The 23,696-nt window shown below is 43.6% G+C and overlaps 2 protein-coding genes across 3 annotated transcripts; one reads left to right on the top strand and one right to left on the bottom strand.

Moving 5' to 3' along the window:
- Nucleotides 1-6,485: 6,485 nt before the first annotated feature.
- Nucleotides 6,486-15,150, bottom strand: LOC117048463 (selenoprotein Pb-like). 2 transcript variants are annotated; one of them, XM_033152298.1, is made up of 5 exons: nt 15,065-15,150; nt 11,109-11,343; nt 10,256-10,468; nt 9,507-9,645; nt 6,486-7,721 (listed from the first exon to the last, which is right to left on the bottom strand). In XM_033152298.1, the coding sequence occupies exons 2-5, from the start codon at nt 11,321-11,323 to the stop codon at nt 7,470-7,472; spliced, it is 819 nt and encodes a 272-aa protein (XP_033008189.1). In that variant the 5' UTR covers nt 11,324-11,343; nt 15,065-15,150; the 3' UTR covers nt 6,486-7,469. The 2 variants fall into 2 exon arrangements, with proteins under 2 accessions (XP_033008189.1, XP_033008188.1); XM_033152297.1 differs by having other exon boundaries at nt 15,017-15,131.
- A 4,070-nt stretch (nt 15,151-19,220) lies between these two features.
- Nucleotides 19,221-21,703, top strand: HPDL (4-hydroxyphenylpyruvate dioxygenase like). Its single transcript, XM_033152295.1, has 2 exons — nt 19,221-19,340; nt 19,741-21,703. Exon 2 carries the CDS (start codon nt 19,791-19,793, stop codon nt 20,994-20,996), a length of 1,206 nt encoding a protein of 401 aa, XP_033008186.1. The 5' UTR covers nt 19,221-19,340; nt 19,741-19,790; the 3' UTR covers nt 20,997-21,703.
- Nucleotides 21,704-23,696: the final 1,993 nt, after the last annotated feature.

Here is a 23,696-nt window from a genome sequence, read left to right as displayed (position 1 = left end):
AAAAATCATGGTAGTATAAAAGGTAAAGGTACCCCTGACTGTTTGGTCCAGTCGCGGACGACTGGGGTTGCGGCGCTCATATCGCTCTATAGGCTGAGGGAGCCTGTGTTTGTCCGCAGACAGGTTCTGGGTCATGTGGCCAGCATGACAGTCGCTTCTGGCGAACCAGAGCAGCGCACGAAAACGCCGTTTACCTTCCCGCCGGAGCAGCACCTATTTATCTACTTGCACTTTGACGTGCTTTCGAACTGCTAGGTGAGCAGGAGCTGGGACTGAACAACAGGAGCTCACCCTGTCGCAGGGATTCAAACCGCCGACCTTCTGATCGGCCAGCCCTAGGCTCAGTGGTTTAGACCACAGTGCCACCCGCTGTCCCATGGCAGTATACAGTACAATAAAACAACATAAAATACAGATCTAATTACCAACAAGGAATCAAATAAATCATCTAAAAATGACTGGAGAAAGCAACTTTTATCGGTGACAAATTATCAAAAGTGATAAGTCTGAAACAGTGTTCCAGAGCAACTGTGCTGTTACGCTAAACTTTGGTTCTTGTAGAAACTACATCTGTGTCAGGAGGGCTTCTTCAGATGAGTGCAATGAACTGGCTGGTTTATAAGGGATAGGGTGGTCATTAAGGTAACCTGGTAGATGTTTAGAAACATTGGGGATGTGATGGTACCATGAGAGACCCAATAGTAGAAATGCCAGAGATTTATAGTCCTAGAGTCATTCTCTGAAAGGTCCTGTAGAAAGGAATGGAACCAGTGAAGTAGAGTACCACAAATCCCCACCCAACACGGCTGGTCCGAGTGGGTACCATGATTGCTGTCAAAAAAGAGCTGCGGGCTCACCCTCCTGTGTCTTCTGTGATCAAGGTCATCCATCAGGACCACTAATGCTGACTAGGTCCTAAAACAACCTGAAGCCAGACTGAGGTGGATCAAGATTATATGTTTCACACCTCCACTCAGTAAATTGGAGGATCAACATACTTCCTAGGAATATGAAATGAGTACCGCTAAATATATGATATATAAATTGATAAAATAGCATCTTAAAAGCAAATGTCCTGTACCTGTCCAAGCATTAGAATACAAAAGAGCTGCCAAAAGTGCTTGATCTTGAGAATCCATTCAGATTGAACATCCTGCAATTTAGGGGGTTTCCTGAGAAAGCGGGAGACAGTACTTGCTGCACTGACACAACCCATAATGTGTCACTGCCACCTAACATTAGGAAATATCCCCACAAGGCACTAAATTAAAAGAACTTGATTTTCTAAGATTGCAGAGCATCAATTATGATGGTGATATTCAAATACCTGCTATAGCTGGGATCCTCTTAAATTGATAGCGTCAAGTGGATTAATGCAGTAAGGATTACTAGCACTCTTCTGGTTAATTCAAGGTGCGTTCTGAGGCAGTCCCTTCACTTTAGCCCCCTTGCCCTGCTTCTATGGGTGCCTCTGACTGAAATGTGCTGGCACACAACCAAGGCTTCTGTAGCTGTTTTATATTTTCTGTGAGCTTTGTATCCAGGGCTGAGTGTTCTTTGGCTCTCATTTCCTTCTGATTCTCCATATTTGGTATCCTCACTTACCATCATACTAGTCTTTGCTGGTTACACACCTGTGAAGGTAATAATAGGCATCTGGTGTATCACACAGACAAACAGAATTAACAGCTAGAAAAATTAGAGGGGAGCTAACACAAGGCAGTTGCTATTTCTTCTTGTGGACAAAGAGTAAGATTAATGAGGATTAGGAAGCAGAAGAGCTTCATACTTCCGTACCAAGAACAATCACCACATTGATCCTTGCATGCAGAGTGCACAACTTTTCAACATCATTATGATATTGGCAGATAACTGTAGATTATGGATGTAGAAATCTAGTTTACCACACCTTCAAAGCACGTGAAGATAAGCAGGATAAGAACTGGTGCCACAAAACCTGGAGATTAATCCATTATGCTTTTTAAAATTATATGTTGTAAGCTGTTCTTAAAACTTTTTTGTAGGTGTGGGATTTAAAATTGCAGAAAGTTGCCTTTAAGTTGTGGCAGCCCATACCTAAAACAAAAATAAAATATTTAGATGTGCTGGAGAAGACTGTTATTATTTTTAGAAAATGGCCTGTTGAGTTTTGAGCTCACAGCTAATTTTCAAATGTACTTTCATGCAAAAATAGAATCATATACATTAGAGTGAAATACAGTAATTATTCTTGTTGTATTTTATGAAGCTTTACCAATATTATGTAGAAACTATACAATATAAAACCTACATATTCACGAGAGGACTTCTGAGTTGTCAGTAGAAATAATGTTTAAAATTATGATTTGAAATAATGTCTTAAACTTTTCTGAGCTCATTATAAAATGAATATCATTGTAAGCTGGAAGCATACTGCTTTGAATGAATTATTTGATAAATGAGTTTTATACTTGGGAATCACATGTGAGGACTCTTACTTATACAACAGATGTTGAAAGATTCAAAGCACAATCCTATGCATTCATATCCAGAAGAAAATCCTAGCGATTTCAGTCTGCATGTAAGATTTTACACTCTAATCAGTATGTATAAGATTGCAAACTTAAAGACTAATCAAGCATGGCCTATCTATAGGGAATGACTCTTAAATAAGTTTTAGAAACTCATTGGCATGTTGGATTTTATATTTTATCATATATGTAAATACTCCTGAATACTATATGAACAAAACATTACAATGGAAGCAATTACTCTACAAGTGTAAACTTTAAATGTGCCAGACCATTTTCTATAAATGAGTTTCTACAGCACCGTTAGATATTTTTCTGTTGTTTCTGTCAGTCTTTACATGCATGCATGAATTAATTGAATAATGAAGCCAGTTAACAAAACCCCTCTGAATTGGCTAGATGGGCTTTTGTTTCTTTTTACTTCACTGCCCAACAGGGGAAAGTGGATTGGGCAGGGAAAGTGTACTTAAGAGGCATTAAAGCATATTTACCCCTCAGCTGCTTCCTCCTTTGCTGATTAAAGTCTAATGCTGTCCCACTTTTGAGGCTTCCAACAGAAGTACTACATCTGAAGGCAGCCCATAGTGTGGATTCTATGGAGAAATAGACATGGACACAGCCTCTCCTTCCCTCCTCATCTGTCTCTCTCTCACATACATACCATTCTGCTTTTCATTCTCTGGCTGATCCCTCAGATGAACAGGGTTAAAGGCCTGTAGAGCAAATGACAGTGTTAAGTAGAAGATAAAGAAGCTGTACAGATATTTACACAACCTAATGGTCCTTGGTGCTAGTCAAGAAAGAGACAAGCTTATGGGTGCAAATGCAGGGGGAATTGTAAATAGAGCTTACACATGAAGGGAGGAAGGAGGACTGTTCCTCACAGAATGTAGCCTAGCAAATTTTATCACTCCTCTCTCTGTCTACCCTGTAGACTTGTGTAGGTTTGATTTTTAAGGCAAAGAATCAGAAGGGTAAGGGGATCCAAACCCTCCTTCCACTCAGTACTTAATTTTCCGTAGTTCCCTTCCAAAACGCTTTTCATCCAGTCAAAGTCACTTCCAATATTGGAGCTCATCCATGGAGAAAAATTATTGGAGGGGAAGATGGTAACATCAATAATATATTGTTACTGCTTCCCTCTGGAGAGCTTTAACAATAAAAAAATCTGTGGGAAAGACTTTGCTGTTCTACCAATTCTACCCTAAATGCTAAGGCTCCTTTAACTGAGCATCTATTTGATTTGATTCTGTAATCATGCAGCCAGACAAAACCCTAATGCAATTTAGTACCAAGGCAAAATACACATAATAAAAAGTTTTATTTTTTGCACCCCACCCATCAGACTGGGTTGCCCCAGCCACGCTGGACTGCTTCCCACATGTATAAAAACATAATTAAACATTACAAAACTTCCCTATGCAGGGCGGCCTTCAGGTGTCTTCTTTCTCCATTTGCAATGGGATTGCATCCTCCACAATCCCTGAGGGCAGCAGGGGAGGTTGTGTGTGGCACAGGCAGTTCTCTCTTCCAACATCTTGCCTCCACTTTTATCTGCCCAATGGTAGGGCCAGCCTTGTCCATCAAAAAGAGACTACATCTGCAATGCTATACCCACATACTTGGCAGTAAGTGCCATAGAACTCAAATGAGGCTTTATTCTGAGTAGGCATACACAGGCAAACTATAAGAGATTATCTGGCTGCTGCAAACAGAGAGGCCAGTTTAAAGAGGATCTTTAGCAAATATTTGAACTGCATGTTAGATGAGATTAGCATTAAACATGATACCGTAATAAAAGTCTTGCTCCAGTTTTGCTGTGAACCTATGGACTCTGCTGCAAATGTAAGCAAAAAGGACATGACGCAAAGGAGTTTAGTTTGGATAATGGGAACTGTGGGCTGGGGCAGAGGGTATCAGGAAAGCTGGATCAGAGCCCAAGGCCAGCATTATGTAGGAATGTTGTTGTCCTAAGCAAAACATAAATTTGCCCCATCTTTTTTTTAGCACTGGTACTACTGAATATTTTTTCTTTGGCAATTAATAATGGTAATACTGTACATAGAAACAAAGGGAAGAGATTGTAGATACAATTGGAATGTTAAAACAAAAACAAAAAACAAGCCAGAAGGGATGGTTTCAGCTAGGTATGTACATAAGTAGGAAATGAACTAAAGGAACATAAAAAGGGAACGGAACAGCATGTGGAAAGAAGGACAGCTGAATCTTTGCATGTCAGTTGGGCAAGTAATCAAATATTACACCAGATCATAGCAGCTACCATACGGGCTACACGGTGGGGATGGGATATTGCTTTTGTTTGTTACTACGGTATGTATTGTGGAGAGCAAGATTGCTAAGAACATTAAACTAGTTGTTAAGCAACTAAGGCTGCAAGTTGAATCACAGTTGCGAGCATTTTATTTAGAGTCCATTGTGCTGGTTATGCCCTGGGTGAAGGCGATTAATTATACGACGTATTACCAAAAGCTATAAATTATGTTATAGCTCTAATACATGTATGTTAAGAGTAGCCAGCATGTACAGCTATCAGGAAAGTTTTGATATACACAAGGGGATAAATCAATCTGCAGTAAGTATGCCGTTTACAACAAAGGTGGGTTGTTAACTATAAGCACCTCACTGACAGCCTAATGCCCTTTTATAGCTTTCTAAGTTGGTAGCCATCACCACACCTTGCAGAATTTCAAAGGCTGCCTTCTTCCACAAGAACCTCCTGAACTACTAATATAATACCAGGAGGCCCTTCTTCAGATCTCCCCACTTTCAGGGACTGTGATTGGATCTTTCCAGCTATACTGCCCCATCTTTCCTAGAAAAGCTTGCCCGGCACCAGCAGCAAGCCTTATTAATATCTGGGGCCAGGTGAAGAACTGTTTTATTTCCCCAAACCTTTTAAGGCATTGTGTTTTAAATATTATTTCAATCTCATTCTTTCCACTGCTACTGTTCTGTGCTGGTTTTTTTTTTTGGTATGTATTGTTACTGTTTTTTCCTTTAACAAACTAATACATAAGGGCACACACCCTGGGCTGGCATGAAATCATATGATGATAAATGTATCCTATAGAACAGAACAAGGATAGGGAACCTCAGGCCCTCCAGAATTCATTATCCGGCCCTTGAGGCTCTCCTCAGGCCACATCACTGCTTCACACCCTCTTTTTGAGTGGCTGGACTGCGTTGTTGAATTCTGATCATGCTTCTTGCTTGCCTGAGTGAATAGAGAGGAATGTGTGAGTATGAAGAAACTAGCCTACTGGTACGAAAGGTAAAATTAACCACTGTTGCGTCATTCACTTTTGCCTCTGTCCCTGTGCACCACTGGCAGGCGGCCCTCAGAAGGTTACCCAGAAGCAAATGTGGCCCTTGGGCTGAAATAAGCTGCTCACTCCAGTCTACAGCATGTGTGAGTGTAATCAGCAGAGTTATAATTGTGAGCTACCTATTATAGATGTTACACCTATGGCAGGTCCTGTAAATTGAAGATTGGTCCCTTTAGCCACCAGCAGAGATGTAATAGAAATGAATTGAGGCTTTCAAAGAAATGCCATAAACCTATGGGCAGCTGCCACCTATTGCAGTCTAGTCTAGCTGGCTTTACTAACTAGGGTTACTTTGGAGTAAACAGATTATAGGTGGATACCTATCAGCATTAACAATACAATAAAGAAGACAGATGACACCCTCCCGTAAATATTTGTAGCAGTAGCTTCCTAAAACTGTGGGATATGGAGGACTTGTACAGTGTGAACCAATTCATTGACTTTCAACAAATAACAGGAACTTGGACTCTTCTCAATAAGGACTGCTTAGTATTCCATAAATGCAGATAAACTATGGGGCATCTCTTAAACGTTGAAAGTGAACACTTGTTCTACAATGCTGGGTACTGTCTGAAATAAATGACACCATTTGTGCATTAAGGTATTGTGAGCAAAGACTTCAAACATATTCATTTCAGAGAATTTATTTCCAACATTCTTCCCCAGAAACAGTTTTACTACTTTTAATCAGCAAGCAGTGCATCCCTTTCCATGAATTTTCCTGATACATGGCATTTTCTTCCCTTGTTCAGCTCTCATAGCACTGACAAACTCAACTCTCCCCTCAGACTTCTCTGTCTTTCATACCTCTATCAACATACCTGTAAACTTGGCTAATTCTGTCTCACCACTTCCATTCCTACAAACCACAAATGTTCTTTATTTCCAGCAACAACACAACAAATGTCAGTTTTCAAGCTAGTAATTTGTGTGCATGGACTTTAATGTACAAAACCTTGAGCCCCAGGTTCAAAGTTAGCCTTCTCTGCCACAGTCAGTCACCCTCCTGTTAATACCATTTCTGATCCCCATCCTTCCATCTCCAAGGACATGCTTTTATGTACAGTGTCAGCATGTGGTGAAAGGTTTACATCACATGCTTCATTGAGTGCAGAAAAGCAGGAAATGCAAAAGGGAGGGTCAAAATTGGCTTCCCAAGAAGCTGATTACCATAGCAGCTCTGTGTTCCTGAGGAAAACAAGATGGCTTCCTTAGGCAGTCCTCACCACAGAAATGTGATGTATCCAAAAATCCATCTGAGCCCAAGATGAACACCACCTTAAGGCTTGGTGGAACAAAACTGGTGGTTAATTGGGAGCCAGATTCAAAATAGAAGTCTCATTGTGGACAAGCAGTTAAACTTTCCAATCACATATATGACACAACAAAAGTTTGTGTTGTGCCCTCTGCTATCAGTTGAGAGACCTTGAACGTTTGTGTTAATTTAGGGAGTGGAACGTTCACTTCCCTTCCCCTGCTGAAAACTGAACCATCATACTTCTTCCTTCTGATGCATGTAAGTTTGCCCCCTGGCTCTTCTTAAAAGCTTGCTTAGTGCTGAGAGTGCTTATGGCTAACCGTTGGGTGTTGCATATACTGAAGTTTAAATGTTTTATGGGGATTCCCTTGTTTGATGTTTCCGTGAGCGATTCTGAGAGTGGAGAACTGGCTGGTGTGTACTGCTCAAACCCAAGGCTTTATGGTTGCCGACTCCTCCATGATGTGAATAGTGATGGGCTGTGTGCTTGGTGTTAGGTGCTTCTTGGGTTGGCTCATCATGATGGTACTTGGGTTCTTCCAGGTGCTTCTCTTTGTGTCCAGATGCCTCAGTTGTCGTCACGTTAAGACTTGCTGTCTTATTCACCTGTGAAGAGAATGAAAGATTCTAGTATATGTACATGTATATACAGATGGGCTTAGGGTGAAGACAGAAAAACATTTTAAAAAGTGAAGATGGATGTATATATCTGAAACATAGCTGTCAACCTTTTCCTTTTTTGTGGGAAATTCCCTTATTATAGCATTGGGAAACAGCAGGGAGGGTTGACAGCTATGTATATAGCAATGGGGAACAGCAGGGAGGGTTGACAGCTATGATCTGAAGAGATCTGCATTCAGCCCTTTTTGACAAAATATGTAAACTTCCAAAATAAACTGAGTTCAGAGCAACTGCTACTTTCTGTTTTCAGGAAAAATTGGCTGTGAAGAATGGTGATTGCCTGGCAGTCACTTAAAAAGTGGTTTTAAAGAATGTGTAAAACAGGAGTTTAAATGAGTAAACATGCTGGATGTCTAGGCGTAGAAATGGTTTTTAAAAGCTCAAAGTTTGAGAGGCAAAAAGCTGCACAGGAGTTTAAGCCAAGTATACATATATCTCAAAAGAGTGGGGAGGAAAGAAGGATTGATTTCTCCAGATCTGAAAAATCTGCACCCACTGGAAGGAGATCTGTTTGTCTTCACTCTTGGTATGGTCGAAATGGCTTAAAAAGTATTTATAATATTTTGCTGCATTGGATATCAGGGCGGCAAAAAACTAAAATAGGTAATACAGGTGTCAGCAAACTTTTTCAGCATGGGGTCTGTCCACTGTCCCTCAGACCTTGTGGGGGGCCAGACTATATTTGAAAAAAAATAATGAGCGAATTCCCATGCCCCACAAATAACCCAGAGATGCATTTTAAATAAAAGCACACATTTTACTCATGTAGAAACACGCTGATTCCCGGACCGTCCGTGGGCCGGATTGAGAAGGCGATTGGGCTGGATCTGGCCCCCGGGCCTCAGTTTGCCTACCCATGAGGTAACATCACCCTCCCCCCCCATCCCACCTTGAGGAATGAACTTTCAGATCACTGATGGGGCAGGAAGTGACACCACAGGACAAGACAGCAGTTACTATTTCTTCTATCCAAGGAACAATATGCTCCCATTCATTGGGAACAGGAAGCACTTCAACCTGACAAATTAAGGCTGTTAATTTCTTTTTTATCTAGAACTGAGGGCAGACAATGGCTACTGGTTGAGGCTCAAGCAGTACATGATGGCAGCAGACCCAGGTCTTGCCCCAGCATGTATAAAACAGGAAGGTGGGGTGGACTTTAGAGCAAAAGGGGTGCCTGGGTGAGGGGAACCAAACCTTTCCTGCACTTGATGCCACACAGCTTCTGTTCCAAAGTGTTCTTCTCCAAGTTAATCTCACTTTTAGTATCTGAACTCAGCTGGGGAGAAAAGCACTTGGGGGTGGGCAGAAATATGTGTATGTGTGAGAAGCTGCAAGTGGGGGGGGGAGGAGAGTTTAGCATTCCCTCCCACCTGGGTTCTCCTGGACCCCTCCACGCTACACTATCTGTGACTGCGGCAGACCTGGTGTCACCACCTGCAATTTGCTTCTGAGATTGTTATTTCAAGATGGTTTACTTCCTGTCAAGATGAAAGATGCTTTGTGGTATCTCAACATCCTTTCTCCTTGCTCGCTATAGTGTCCCGATATAATAAAACCCTCCCTTTTCCTCCCACATCCCTGCTGTAAGACCGATCTGATCAGAAACCTAGAATTCCCAGGCAGAAGTTCAGGATGGGCAAATGAGGAAACGTCTGGCTTAAACGAAATAGTCGAAAAGGAAGTTGATGAGGGGATTCAAGTCCCTACCTCCTGGCTGCTGTTAGAGGGGTACCAGGAACAATTGCCGCAGTAGTCTTTGCTGTGTGTGTACCGCACGGCTGCTTCAACATAGGGCAAGTGCAGAAAACTGTATGGCAGCTGGATGTGGAAAGCCAGCCTGCTGCACCTGCAAAGCCCGAAAGCCATGAAACAAATGGACATAAAGTTAGTGTCAGGAGAGCCTGTAGTCCACTAATTTGCACTAGAAATGAATCTAACCTGGCCTGAAGAATCTGATTTTCCTCACCAACAGTTGTGAGGCATGATGGTAAAGAGAAACACTTAAATCATGGTATGACCTTTCTTTCCAGATGTGTCCTCAAACAGACTTTTTGATAACGTAGTCAGGAATCTCGGATTCCATATATCTTACTTTCCTCCCTTCTGCCCAGGCCTGCAGACCCCCAATGGCCTCCCATCAGCAGCTGCCTACGGAGCACCCTCTTCTCCCCCGCTAGTGCTGCTGATGGGATCCCTGCTGGTGGCAGCAGGGGCTTTCAGCAGTCAAGGAAGGAGCTGGACTGAGCCGCCTTCCAGTCCATTGGATCCTGAGATGGTCCCACTGCCAGAACTGGGCTTGTTCCAGGCTCAACTGCTGCACCAGCTCCAAGCTGGCTCAGTGATCTGCCTTCCCTCACTTCTGCCCCAGCTGCTATGCACAGCAGTGGCCCTGACTCTCCAAAAACCCTATCAGCCTGGGTGGTTGGGGAGTTAGAATTGCTCCCTTAAGCACTGACCTGTCATAGATCAGGAAGTCATCCTTGTCCCCATCTAGAATTTGCCAGACGTCAGGCTCCAGAATCTGCTGCTGGTAAACAGGAACTCCCTCTGGGGCATGCCTTTTGAGCTCCCAGTACATAGCCCTGGAGAAAGGAGTCTTCTCATTCACAATCATGAAGCTGACATTGGTCACTCCTTCAAGGGACAGCTTCCTCTGCAAGCTGCCAAGGCTGGTAGGTAGGAAGAACAAGCAACGTTTAGGAAATGCTGTGCACAGACATAGGTCCCAGCCCTTGCCCTCTGTGTATACCTTTTTGGGATATGAGCCTGCACTGCTGGACGGAGGCCCCTTCATTTATCAGTTCACTGGACTTGCCATTACTGCAGTCCCTGCTACATAGATCCAGCAATAAGTTAAATGATACATATTATGCTTGTGCTGTAATTCACCAGGAAAATTGCATCCACCTTCTATATGCGTGTTATATCTGGTCTGCTGCAGCCCAAGCCTCAATTTCTGATTGCTGAACTGGAGCTTATAAACAATCAGTTCAGTTCTGTGTTTCCTAGTAGAATGCCTAGGGGCAAAGATGTGACCTTAAGAGTTGTGATATTGTCACTGAACACCAGATACAGGGTTCCAACACATATCTGACTTTCTAGTCACATCCAGACCATCTTTTTAAAGCATGTGACTTTCCCCAAAGAATTATGGGAACTGCGATTTACCCCCTCACAGAGCTACAGTTCCCAGCACTCTTAAACTATGGTTCCCATGATGACTCTTTGGGGAAAGCCATGTGTATCAAATGTATGGTGTGGCTGCGAACTAACAGCCCCTGACTCAGGCAATCTTCTCTATGAACTCACCTGGCGGCCTGCTTGAGACAGAACTGTCAGCTGGCTTTCAACAGTGCCACCACTGTCACTTGGCCCTCCATCCCAGCCATGGGGGCCACCCCATTGATCTTCCAGAGTGGTGCAGGCTGGCATATTCGGGTCCTGTTCTCAGCCACGTCTGCCAGCGTAGCAGCAATTGCCAGGAGCAGCAGCAAGGTGGTTGTGGCTAGGGCTGAACAGCCCATCCTGGCCACCTCCCTTCAGCCTAAAGCAGAAGAGAGCAGCTTAAGACCATAAGAACTTCCCTCAGCAGGCCAGATGCAACCTCCAAGTCTCAGAAGGCTTTCTTCTGAGTAAACATAGGTAGGATTGTCCTACATGGATGCCCTAGTGCCCTGTATTTGAAAGTGACAGTAATGGATGCTTAAAGAAACACTCACATATCAGCTGCCCAGGATGTCAGCTACAGGAAGGGTTGTTGCTGTCCTGTGGCCCTCTGGATATTGTTGCAGTACAACTCCCAGCATGGTCATTAAGAACATATGAAGAGACCTGCTGGATCAGACCAAAGGCTCATCTAGTCCAGCATCCTGTTCTCACAGTGGCCATCCAGATGCCTAGTGCCACAGCACTCCCTCTATTAGTGATTCCCATTGACTGGTATGCAGAAGTGTCTCAGACAGTGGAGGTATCCATCATACCTAGTGGTTATGAATAGCCCTGTCCTCCATGAATTTGTCTAATCCTCCTGGCTTGCCAAAGGCAAGGTGGTTCTTTTAAAATGAGATTCAGAAGCAATACAAAATACACAAGTGCGTGAGAAGTTTAAAGATTTTATTCTAAAACAGCAAGCAAGCATATACCAAGCAAGCACTTCAATCTGCCACTTGGAAGCCCTCAAGAAGCGGCAAAGCGACTCCCCCAGGTAGCCTCAGTTTGCATGGCCCTGTGGCCGATCAGTCCGTGCATGAGCTTCAAAGAAACTTTGCCCAAACTGTCTGATTTTATAGATAGCCTGTGTGGCTTCCAAGACTGGCTATGTGCAGATCATCCATTAGCCACCCCCTCCCAAGGCCTCCCTTTCTCAAAACAATGTCCAGCATCAAAGAAGGTACCTAGAATTATCCTCCACAACTGAAGGCGGCAGCTGTGTGTGGGGCTTCACCTCCTCCCAAAGTTCTCAGGACATTAAAGACTGTTCTCACAGCATCAAAAAACTTAACAAGAGCAAGGGAGGGAGAAGGAACAGAGGCAGGAAGGGTAACCATGCCAGATCACTAACTCCTCAATACATTTTGTTTTCCAGATGCATTTCCCATACACCTCCAAATTACTGGATATCTCCACATCCTGTGAGAGCAAGTACTTATATAGTACTTCTTTTTGTCCGCCCTGAATTTTCCAATATTCAGCTTCATTGGATGGCCTAATGTTCTGGAAGACAGAGAACAACTTCTCTCCATCCACGTTCTCCATGCCATGCATAATTGTAAACATCACTATCATGTCCCTACCTTATAAAACCTTTTTTTTCTAATCTGGAAATCCCCAAATGTTGTAATCTTTCGTCATCAGACAGCTGTACCAGCCCTTTGATCATTTTAGTTGCCCTGGCCTTTTCTGAAACTTTTCCAACTCTACAGAATATATTTTTAGGTGAGGTGACCAGAATGGTACACAGTATGCCCAATGCTTTTTTTTCTAGAAAAATTGGTGCCGGTACCAAGTTGTTACAGTAAGTGCCACACTTTTTAACAACAACAAAAAGAGGTGCTGGTACTGCGTACCCTTGAGTACCCCCTTTAAAAAAAGCACTGAGTATGCCTAGTATTGTGTTGTCCCACCATAATTTGATGAGCAGACAGGGCCAAGGAAGGAGTCTGGCAGCCAAGCAGTCTGGTCTGGCAGACAATGGTGAAGCCAACACAATCTGGACTGAAACATGCCTCAAGCAGAAAGTGGGAACTAAAAATGAATGCAAGCAAATATCTAGACCTGACAAAAGCAATGAGGTAAGCCACAGGCCACGAGGCAATCTACATACATAAGACACATATAGGCACCCTATTCCTTTTAGAGGATATTGGCCCCATTTTACAAGTGGGGTACAGCACCCTATATAAGTCAGATAACCATGGGAGAGAATGCACAAATAGTTAAACATTAATAAACAGTGTGCCTCTGAGCATATTCAGAGTAATTCCCCATGCTGCTTAACAGCTGCAGCTTCCCCTTCCTCCCTGCACTTAGAATTTAGGAATAGTGTGCATCTGAGCATATGTTTTTCACTTGTTACTAAACAATAGCAGTTTTCCTTTCCCTATACATTTATAAATACAAAGCAGGGCTGATGATGTGATGGCATGTTTCCTACATAGATGAACGCTCCTGTATAAGTTTTGCTAGAAAATAAGAACTGTTCAAAAAGCAAAGAGAAAAAAGCACTGTCTTCCTCTGTTGTCAGCAAACTTAAAAGCAGAGAATTCTCATGTGCAGCTTACGCAACAAACTGTATTCCTAGCCCAGAGCCCCCTGTTTATTGACATTCATCCTGATTTGCTTGCACAAAGTTCACACAGAAGTTAAATTTTAGCTAGTCTTTGCTGAGTATTCATTCTGATTTGTTTGCAGGGTGTTTATATGTCCTCCCTTTAGTCATTTGCTCAATGCACATGTTTTCAGTGCATTTCCCCATCATTTTCCAAACTGTAAAAAGTCTGGTCTTTTTGTATGATGTGGATTTGTTGCCCGGAATCCTTTAATCTGCTATAACTGTGCAAATCTAAATTTCCAGCATGTATTTGCATCCTCTTCTGCAAGATAGTGAAAGTCCGGAGGCACCGTTAGTTTCTCCCCCACATTTTTTTTTTAACAGCTCTGGCTGCATTCACGTCTAATGCTAAGGAAAGCCATAATTTAGTGTGAACTGGCTGCTGGGAAGAAGATTACAGCTGCTCCTCCGGGGCCCCTTTAGCTCAGTGGGGTGCAGCACCAAAGCCAAGGGTGGCTTAGTGAGTTGTCTGAACTTGGGATACTGATTAAGCTCTTGCCTCCTTAACAATTATCTACAGCCAAGATTTGTTACTGTCTACATATTGCGGCTTAGCTACCCAACTGAGCTAAAAAGCCTGGGGAGGAACAAAACAGGTGAAAGCTCCTCTCTGGGAGCCAGCCTGTTTTGCACAGTCCTGGTGAGCCACACACATTAATCACATGGATGAAATCTCAACAAGAGTCTTGTTGCTTTCCAACACACTGGTAAAAAAGGACACACACCCAAGCCTTGTTAAACTTGTAAAAACAAGCCACACAAACCCAGCATGATTCAGCCACACCACCCTAATCCCTCAATAAAAATAGTTATTTAGAAAGTGGCAAAACAGGGAAGGCAATGCCTTTGGTTGAACCAAATCTTGGCAGGATGTTCCCCTCCCCTAATTGTCCTCTGGAACAGGTCCAAGCTTTTGAGTCCACCATCAGAAGCAGTGGCGCTTGCATTCTAAAGCTGGTCACAACATCTCCATCATCCCCTACTTGCCACCACACAGGCTGTGTGCAATTCCCTCCCATATACTCCTCACCTTCCCACACCCAAGAAAAACAGCCTTGGGGTGGTGGTGGTAGTAGATTAGGAACAACTCAAAGATCAGATAATGAGGGCAGAGAACTTCATTGTGCGTATCTTGGCAAGATTCAAAACCTCTCACAGTCTCACCCACAAAAGGTGGTTCAGTCAAAGGTGATTTGACACCTTGCCAATGTTGTGCCTCTCAAGAATCCACCAAGACTATGTTCTGGGAAGCAGTAGCACAACTTTGCATTCCTTGTTCGGAACCTTTCTGCTCTAACTTCATTGTGATAAAGATTTCTCATGAGCCTCCCCCCCACAAAATATTGACCAACTGCAGAAACTGAACTTGATAGACATTGACACCCGCCTTCCCAAAAAGTCTGCACCAAGAATTCCCAACCAGGTGATACTCTGCCTTTTCTCAGATGACTCCAGCTGTTGCTCTACTCCGTTCTATGACAGTCCTACTGCAGCTCTGTTCTCTCTTTTATCCTCAGGCTGGCTGTGGCATACTTTATCTCTCATTCAAGGTCTCTCCACCCAGAAGGGGCTGGGAGAGAGGAGGTGCTTGGCTGGGGGATAGATGTACAGATGTCCTTGAAGAATTTCAGAGCAGCATGAATTGCGTTCACCACTGCCATACACCCAGCAGTACTTGTTTTTCATTCAGAGACATCACATTCAGGAACTGAAGAAATACCATGCAGTGCCAGGCCAGGAACACTGGAAAGCATTATGCTCTTGGAAGATGACAGGGCTGCATCCTGGCAGTTTTTCGTTACATTGAGGAATACATTATTGGTGTGATGAGATGGGCCGCCTTGCTATAAAGCAAAAGGAAGCAATTGTTACAGGCAGTGCTATTTTTCTAGAAAAAGAAGTGCCGGAACTCACCATGAATGCTTCCATTGTTCTCTTATCATGGCAACGGTGTCCACCTGAAAGATGCTGGAACTGAGTTCCGGTGAGTTCTGCATGAAAAAAAGCCCTGGTTACAGGCAACAGATTCCAAAAGAGACAGATTTCCCTCACTCAACTTGCATTATTGTGAAGGGGTGGTATATGTTGACTTTTTGCTTCAGGCGCAAAATTGTTTTAAGATTAGTAGCTAAAGGTAAAAGGCCCCTGGACGGTTAAGTTCAGTCAAAGGCGACTATGGGGTTGCGACGCTCATCTCGCTTTCAGGCCGAGGGAATCAGCGTTTGTCCACAGACAACTTTTGGGCCATTTGGCCAGCATGACTAAACTGCTTCTGGCGCAACCTGACACCATGATGAAAGCTAGAGCGCCGCTGCAGTGGTACATATTTATCTACTTGCACTGGTATGCTTCCAAACTGCTAGGTTGGCAGAAGCTGGGACAGAGCAACAGGAGCTCACCCATCGAGCAGATTCGAACTGCTGACCTTCCAATTGGCAAGAGGCTCAGTGGTTTAGACCACAGTGCCACCCGCGTCCCACTAGTAAGACTGGTACAGCTTGATTAGATATCCATGAGTATATGAAAAAAACAGTTCCTTTGAGTTTCCAATTCAGGCATGAACTCCCTAATATTCCTACTCTAAAGTATATGAGAGGACAGATTTGACAATGAGCAGTCAGTCCCTTTTAAAGCATTAGAAGGGTGTAATTTCAGGTGTGAGTGCCATTGTTTAGATAATCAAAATGGCACCCTGGCATCACCCATGAATGTGATGGGAGAATCAACGGGCCTGTGGGGACAACAAGGTCTGCATTAGTGTAAAATAAATTTGAAAAACCATATGGGAGCCCCCCAAAAACAGACCAGTGGGGACCAGTGAGTATAATGGAGGGTATGGCCCACTGACTTGAACACCAAACACTCCGTATTGCATCAATTTGTTGCAGGTCCAGTTTGTGCTACTAAGTATAGTTGTGGGGAACCAACTGTGGGTAAGGACTGTTACCTTCGTGCCCTATTCGTTTGCTTTCCAGAGGAATCTATTTGGCCACGGTGGGAAACTGGATATTGAACTAGATGATTTGGTTGATCCAGAAAGGCTCTTCCTATATTATTTGGATTCTCCTTCCCAAGAATTCATGAGCATAAATATTCAGCCAATTGCAGCCATTTTTTCCTAATCAAGACAATAATCTCTACCTATGGGTTGTTGTGCATTAAATGTGCTTATTCCGTACAGTAACAGAAGCTTCATGTGACCTTGAACCTTGCTGCATGTGACCTTGGAAATATTGTTGTGCATTAAATGTGCTTATTCCGTACATTAACAGAAGCTGAGGACCTTGCTGCCCTTCAACCCACAAACTCCCAGGATTGTGTACAGCTCAAATAATTAGATGATTTAAAGCATATTGTGCGGAGAGTTTATAGGTCAGTTGCATATCCCAAAATAACCAGCCATTCAGCAGAGAATATTTAGCTGATCTAGATATTCAGAAGAAAAATCACAAAGCCAGTGAAGTGAAGCTAGTCAGCCTGACACTGAATAAGAGAAAGAAGCAATTGTTAAAAACTGTGTAGTGTGCCAGCCTCTCCTCCAACCTGGGGAATTATGGTTGTCCTATCAAGCAGCCCTCAGGTTTGTGGCTGCTGTTGCTGAATCCCAGACCTCCCTCATCCATGATCTGATTATGGATGAGAAGGCCGATCTGGTCTGTATCATTGAAACCTGGGTGGGTGACCAGGGTGGAATTGGTCTCACCCAGCTGTGCCAACATTGGTACTCAGTACAACATCAGGGCAGACTTGAGGGTTGGGGGATTGCTGTGCTCCATAGAAATTCTCTGTCTCTCCCTCCCACCAGGCTCTGTCCAGTTGTGTGTTTGTTCCTGGCATTGGGCAATCAGGACAGATTAGGCTTCCCTTATTGCCTGCCCTGCTCCTTAAAGCTGCAGGTAAAGGAACAGACAATTGGGATACATGCTAAGAAGAGCTCTAAGAAGGCATGGATGGGAGAAAAACTGACATTTTTATTTCTTTTTTTTATTTGAGGGTGGCATGAATGGCTGGAGGAAATTTAATTGAATGTGAACTGACATGAGAGGACCTGGGTGGAAAACTGGTTTTCTAGGATAATAAAAGTGAATTGACTGAGTGATTTGAGGTACAAGTGAAATTGAGTTCCTCTGAACATGTGCAGAATACCTCTGCCTTGCAACAGAGAAGCTGCCATGTATAAGCATGTGCTTTGAAACAGTATTTCCTGAGCAGATTATATGGCTTCCAGACTGCTCCTTAAGGCCCCGTACTCATGTTACCCCAACACCATTGGAAGTGCTGCTCCTTCTTGCATTGCTGGGGTAACAGTGAGAAGCCCAGACCATGAGTAACAAAGCCCACATCACAGCTCTTTCCTGTGCCAATGCTAACCATTAAGATAAACTCTTGTACCATTCAGGAGTGGTGCTGCTGAAGATCCAATACCAGCAGAGTAACGTAAGAACCTAGAAATTATGTCCTGTCCCCATTTTCTTGCCAGGTTTCTGTACAACTAGTACCTACTACAGGCCATTCCCATCAACCCCTGCCCCCAAGTATTGGCCTTCTCCAAATCTATAGCTTTCCAGCAGTAAACACACACTCTCTTCCCTCACAATAGTCCCCACCCCACTTTAAAAGTCCTGAAGGAAAAGTATTTCCCAAGATCTGATAAGACACATGCAAACCTGCTGTACCTGGAACTGGTATTAGAGAGTGCAGCTGAGTGGGACACAGCCAAAGGCAGCCTGAGGAAGTACCATCCACCTTGGATCTGCAAGTCTCTGAGAGGCTAGGGTGATGTCTGAGGTTTCCAGGAACCCTTCTCCTTGTGAAACTTTTGTTGGTGAGCTGAGTATTTGTTTCGACCCTGGGTGCTGAGAGGGTCAGAAGGAAAATGCATTGATATTGATTTAAATAGAGTGGTAACTTTCTATTAATGTAACATTTTTATGTGTATTTTTGTAATATTTTGTTTTGTCTGCTGTTAGTGTTTCAGTTTACTGTACACCGTTTAAGAGATATTTTTAACAGATTAAGCAGCATAGAAATTAAATAATCATCAGTCATCATCAACATAATAAAGTATGCCACTTCCTTGTGCCTTCCCACTGAAATCTGTAACTGTTACGAGTGTGTGAAAAGGGGAGGTTCGATCTAAAGGCCTGTTCTTAAAAATACTTTCAAGATTGAATTGCAAACCTCCTCCCCACGTAAAAAATAAAAATAACAGCGAGTCTTCAAGCGCTGTAAACACTTAACAAGGCTGTTCACCCAGTGGCGGCGGTATGAAAGCAATTTATTTTAAGAACATTCCTTGGGATTTTTAAAAATAAAATAATTGTAGCACAAAACAGTGTTATCAACAAAGGTAAAATAAACGCTCTTGGTGGTTGTTGTTGTTGTTGTTGTTTTGGGGGGGGGGTGGCGTTGTAGGAAAGGAGATTGCAGCTCCGGTATACGCAGCCCATTGAACGGCTGATAAGCGTTGCAATTGCTTTCGCTTAGGACCTGCGAGCCGGTGGAAGATGTTGGCGTAGCCCCACGTGCGCCCTGGAGACACTCGCCTTCCGCTTCCGAGCGCGTGTTGCGGAGCCCCTCCTTGCGGGAGATTCAAGTCAGCGGCGGGAGGAGGAGGAGTTCCGGCGCCTGCCTGCCTGCTGCGTGAAAGTCACTTTCGCATGAGGAATCAAAGACACACGGCAGATAAGCTTTCAATCAGGAGGCCTGAGGCAAGATCTAAACCGGGGAAAGAGGGAGATGATAGACTCTGCAGCTAGGCAGAGAGACAAGGAGAAACGTGCAGATTTCTGGGGGAGGGGCAGATTCCCCCCCGACGTGGATTCCTTTGATTTTTCAGGCACATGTCAGCCGAAGGGCGGTGGCACAAAGTTGCCTCCTCCTCCTCCTGCCCCCCCTACAAAACCTGGAGGCACTAACAGAACAGGCCTCTGTTCCCATCCGTAGAACCATAGAGTTGGAAGGGACCACTAGGGTCATCTAGCCCAACCCCTTTTGTAATGCAGGGAACTTTTGCCTAACGTGGGACCCGAACTAATGACCCCCGTGCTCTACCGACTGAGCTTCCCCACCCTACAACAACTGAGGTGGCTTTCTTTTCTGTTTCTGTAGGTCTAGCAGCAAAAGTTGTATTACCATTGACCACCCTTTCAAACTGCATAATGCCTGGTCTTCTGAACCGGATTTTCCACATTGGGTTCCACGTCCCTGAGGGGCAACAGCTGGCCAGCAACCTGGTGCACCAGTTTGGATTCAAGCTGTTTGCTGCACGGCTGGCAGAACGGAGCAGGCAGCTGGCCTTCCGGAGAGGGGATGCTGTTTTTCTTGTCAATGAAAGGCTGAAGCCTGCCGAGAGAGACGCTCCACCTGTGCCATCTTCAGGCTGCCACAAGGATAAAGGAATCCTGTATGACGTGGACCTAGAGTATGCCGTCAGTACTGCCTCCAACATTTGCTTTGAGGCAGAAGATGTACCTGGCATCTCCCAAAGCCTACAGGAACGAGGATGCCAGATCCTCATCCCTCCAACAGCTGTGGGAGATGAAAATGGCCATGTCACTTATTCAGTAGTGGGATCCATCATAGGCAACGTCAGCCACACACTACTTGACAGATCTCGGTACAGCGGACCATTCCTGCCTGGTTTCCACATGGCGGAGGGTGCTCCCAAGAAGTTCCAGGTGGGTGGCCAGGTGACACATTTTGACCATATCACCTATGCTTGCCCCCAAGGTAGCTCGCAAGCTGTGCTGGACTGGTACAAGAACTGTTTGGGATTCCAGCGCTTCCCCATCCACCAGCAAGACAATGGTACTGATGGCTATACAATCCAGGGTGCTGGTATGGGTCTTCGTCTTACTGCCATGCAGTCCAATAGGAGCGATTCGACTCTGCTTCGCAATGACTGTAAAATTATTCTAGCTGAGTCTCTGTCAGACCAAAAGAAGAACCAGGTGGATACTTTCTTAGAGCAGCACGGTGGATCGGGCATCCAACACGTGGCACTCTACACCACAGGTATTATAGGGGCAGCTGCGGCCATGGCCAGATCTGGCGCAAACTTTTTCAAGCCCCCCTTATCATACTACAGTGAGAAAAGGAAGGTGGAGGAGATAAGGCAAGCTGGGCAAAATCTTCAGCTCCTGAAGGACCACGGCATCCTTCTGGACACTGACGTAGGAGGCAACGGTGGCTCTGGAGGCCTTTGTGGGAAGCAATACCTCATGCAGATCTTCACCAAACCTCTCTTTACAGAGGATACTTTCTTCCTGGAGCTTATAGAGCGATGTGGGGCCACAGGTTTTGGCGAGGGAAACATTCGTGCTCTCTGGCAGTCTGTACAAAACTATATGGACCAGCAAGTTTAAAGAATGCGCACAAACACCCCGGTACACAATCTTGTGCTCAGTGTACTGTATATGTGAACCTGATGGTGCGAATTGTGCAAACCTGCTCCTAAGGGGTTGGTTTCCCTGTTATATCAATAACATAAGGAGTTCTAGATCATGTGCATACTTCCTAAACTGGCTCTGCACCTCCACCAGAGTTGCTTTCACTGGTGTAAAAAGTATCCATGTGATCTGGATGACCCACCTAATCAGAACTTTTTACACATTGCTGATCTATTTTGAGTTGGGAGCTAACCATAGCCAAGAAACATTGTGATGGCAGCTGCACCTCAAGGCCTGTGTGTACATATTTATTTCTCTTAGTGCTAAAATGCAAAGGCTTTAAGGACCCTCCAGATGTTGAGCTACAACTCATATTATTCCTGACCACTGGCCATGCTGGGTGTTCGGAGTTTAGCAACATCTGCAGGGCTGCAGGTTCCCATCCCTAAGGCAAGATATGGCATGTATTTCTGTCCTAAAAGGGGGCATGCATTGGTACTGCACAAGCAACTTATCCACAGCAAAGCCCATTATTTTGGGACCTGATTCTGAAACAAGTGAATCGCCCCATTCACTTAATTCATTGCGATTCCCATTTTAAGGTCAGAAGAGGAAGTTGTTTCTACCTCTACCAGTGTTTACGCTTAGTTTATCTCCATCATCCAGTTAAGTGTCCAAAAAAAGCAAGTAAATTCCTATGCAGCTTCTACCCATTTACACACTATAGAAAAATACAGTTAATTGGACACACAGCATGCAAGATGGTTTACTAACTATTCCTGCTGTGCAACTTGGCAGTTTCCTGACTAGCAGCACAATAAGGACTACGTAGTTGGGAACTTTTGTGACTCTGTAGATCTGAAACAGCTGCACACAGAATTGGATGATGAGACAGTGTCAAGGTTTGGGCTCCTATAAGAGGGACAGAATTTGCCATGCACCATATTGAAAACTGGAAGGGTGAATAATTATCAGGTGAGCCTACATCTCCAAAGGCAACTACCTTGTTATGCTGCTTAATTACCGCTACCACTATTCCAAGTAATTATGTGGAGGGCAAAGTATTTAGTCAATTCATTAAAGTCTCTTGAGCTCTGACAGAGAACACGTTTTTGCTAAGTGGGCATTGGAATACTGCATCTTGCCTGCAAACAAGTGTGGTCAATACTCCTAGAACAGGGCTTCTCTATTCTGCATCTTTATCAACAGGCTTCACTGCTGGAACAAGCAAGACAAACGGCAAGCATAGAAATCTGGCTCTAATTCCTTGTAGATCTGGGGCTCCAGAGGCAAAGACTAAAGAAACATGGAAAGGGGTAGTATCAGGTTGATGCTTGCCCAACATTGTCCCAGAACAGGAAATGGCATTCTTCAATAGTATGAAATTCATCTTCTTCAGCACAAAACTATGTGCTGAAGCTCTTTTAAAAAACTGTTACTTGAATGGTTTCTGTCTCAAGTGTATTTGTGATGAGATCAAAGCAAAACAATATGTTTATTAACAACAATTTAAATTAAAGGATTTATTTATAACTTATTACTTAAATTTTAACACTGAAGTATAATGTTCTATTAAGTGTTGGGTATAATAGCGGTTTTTCTGTTTTAGGTCTAGTTGGTAATATGTTTTACTATTTCAATTTGGCCTGCTAGTCAGCTGAAGAACAGCTCATTTCTTTAGTAAACTTGCTTAATTTCTGTTACAATTGTGTTAAGTTTTAAACATCTTTCAGTTGTCAGTTTTGTTTGGATATTTATTTGGACATGTGGAATACTTATAGTAATTATAGTAATATAATATATAGTTACAGTTGGGTAGCCGTGTTGGTCTGCCACAGTCAAAACAAAATAAAAAATTCTTTCCAGTAGCACCTTAGAGACCAACTAAGTTTGTTCTTGGTATGAGCTTTCGTGTGCATGCACACTTCTTCAGATACACTGAAACGGAAGTCACCAGACCTTTAAATATAGTTGAGGGTCACCAAACTTAAAACCATGGAGAAACCTGGTCTGAACAAAGACATTGGATTCTTATCTCATTATACATGACAAAGCTATCTTTAGCCATCTCACCCCTTGCCTTTCCCTGCAAGACCAATTGCAGGCGTCAACAGGTTTTCCACATCTATCAGCTGATCACCCATTCCCACCACCCTTCTGAGTAATACCCCTCCCCACTCCCTCACTATATATAAGGGTCTGGTGACTTCCGTTTCAGTGTATCTGAAGAAGTGTGCATGCACATGAAAGCTCATATCAAGAACAAACTTAGTTGGTCTCTAAGGTGCTACTGGAAATAAATTTTTTATAGATATATATGTTTAAGTCTTTTTTTAAAAATCTTAATATCAGTTGAGACTATTTTAAAAACACAATTGCATTAACTTTATTTCTTTGTAGTTCTGTAGTTCTGTAATAGAACACATTGTTACATGCTTCTCTGTATTAATTCCCTTCAGAGTTTAGAATATTTAGAATGATTATTATCAACATTATGCAACAAACAAGGTCTTATTTATGTGTTTGCTTACTGTGTGGGTGAGCTTTTATGAACTTGCTGTTTCTTTATCTTGGGGAACAGATGCTGCTACTTAGCCGTACTTTGCAAAAAGGACATGCCCAATAGTACAGTGTATTTTCCAAGTTGCTTATGGCGGGGTAGTTACCCTTTGGATA

This window comes from Lacerta agilis, chromosome 6 (assembly GCF_009819535.1).
Source record: "Lacerta agilis isolate rLacAgi1 chromosome 6, rLacAgi1.pri, whole genome shotgun sequence".
NCBI lineage: Eukaryota > Metazoa > Chordata > Lepidosauria > Squamata > Lacertidae > Lacerta > Lacerta agilis.
This window is presented reverse-complemented; position numbering and strand designations above follow the sequence as displayed.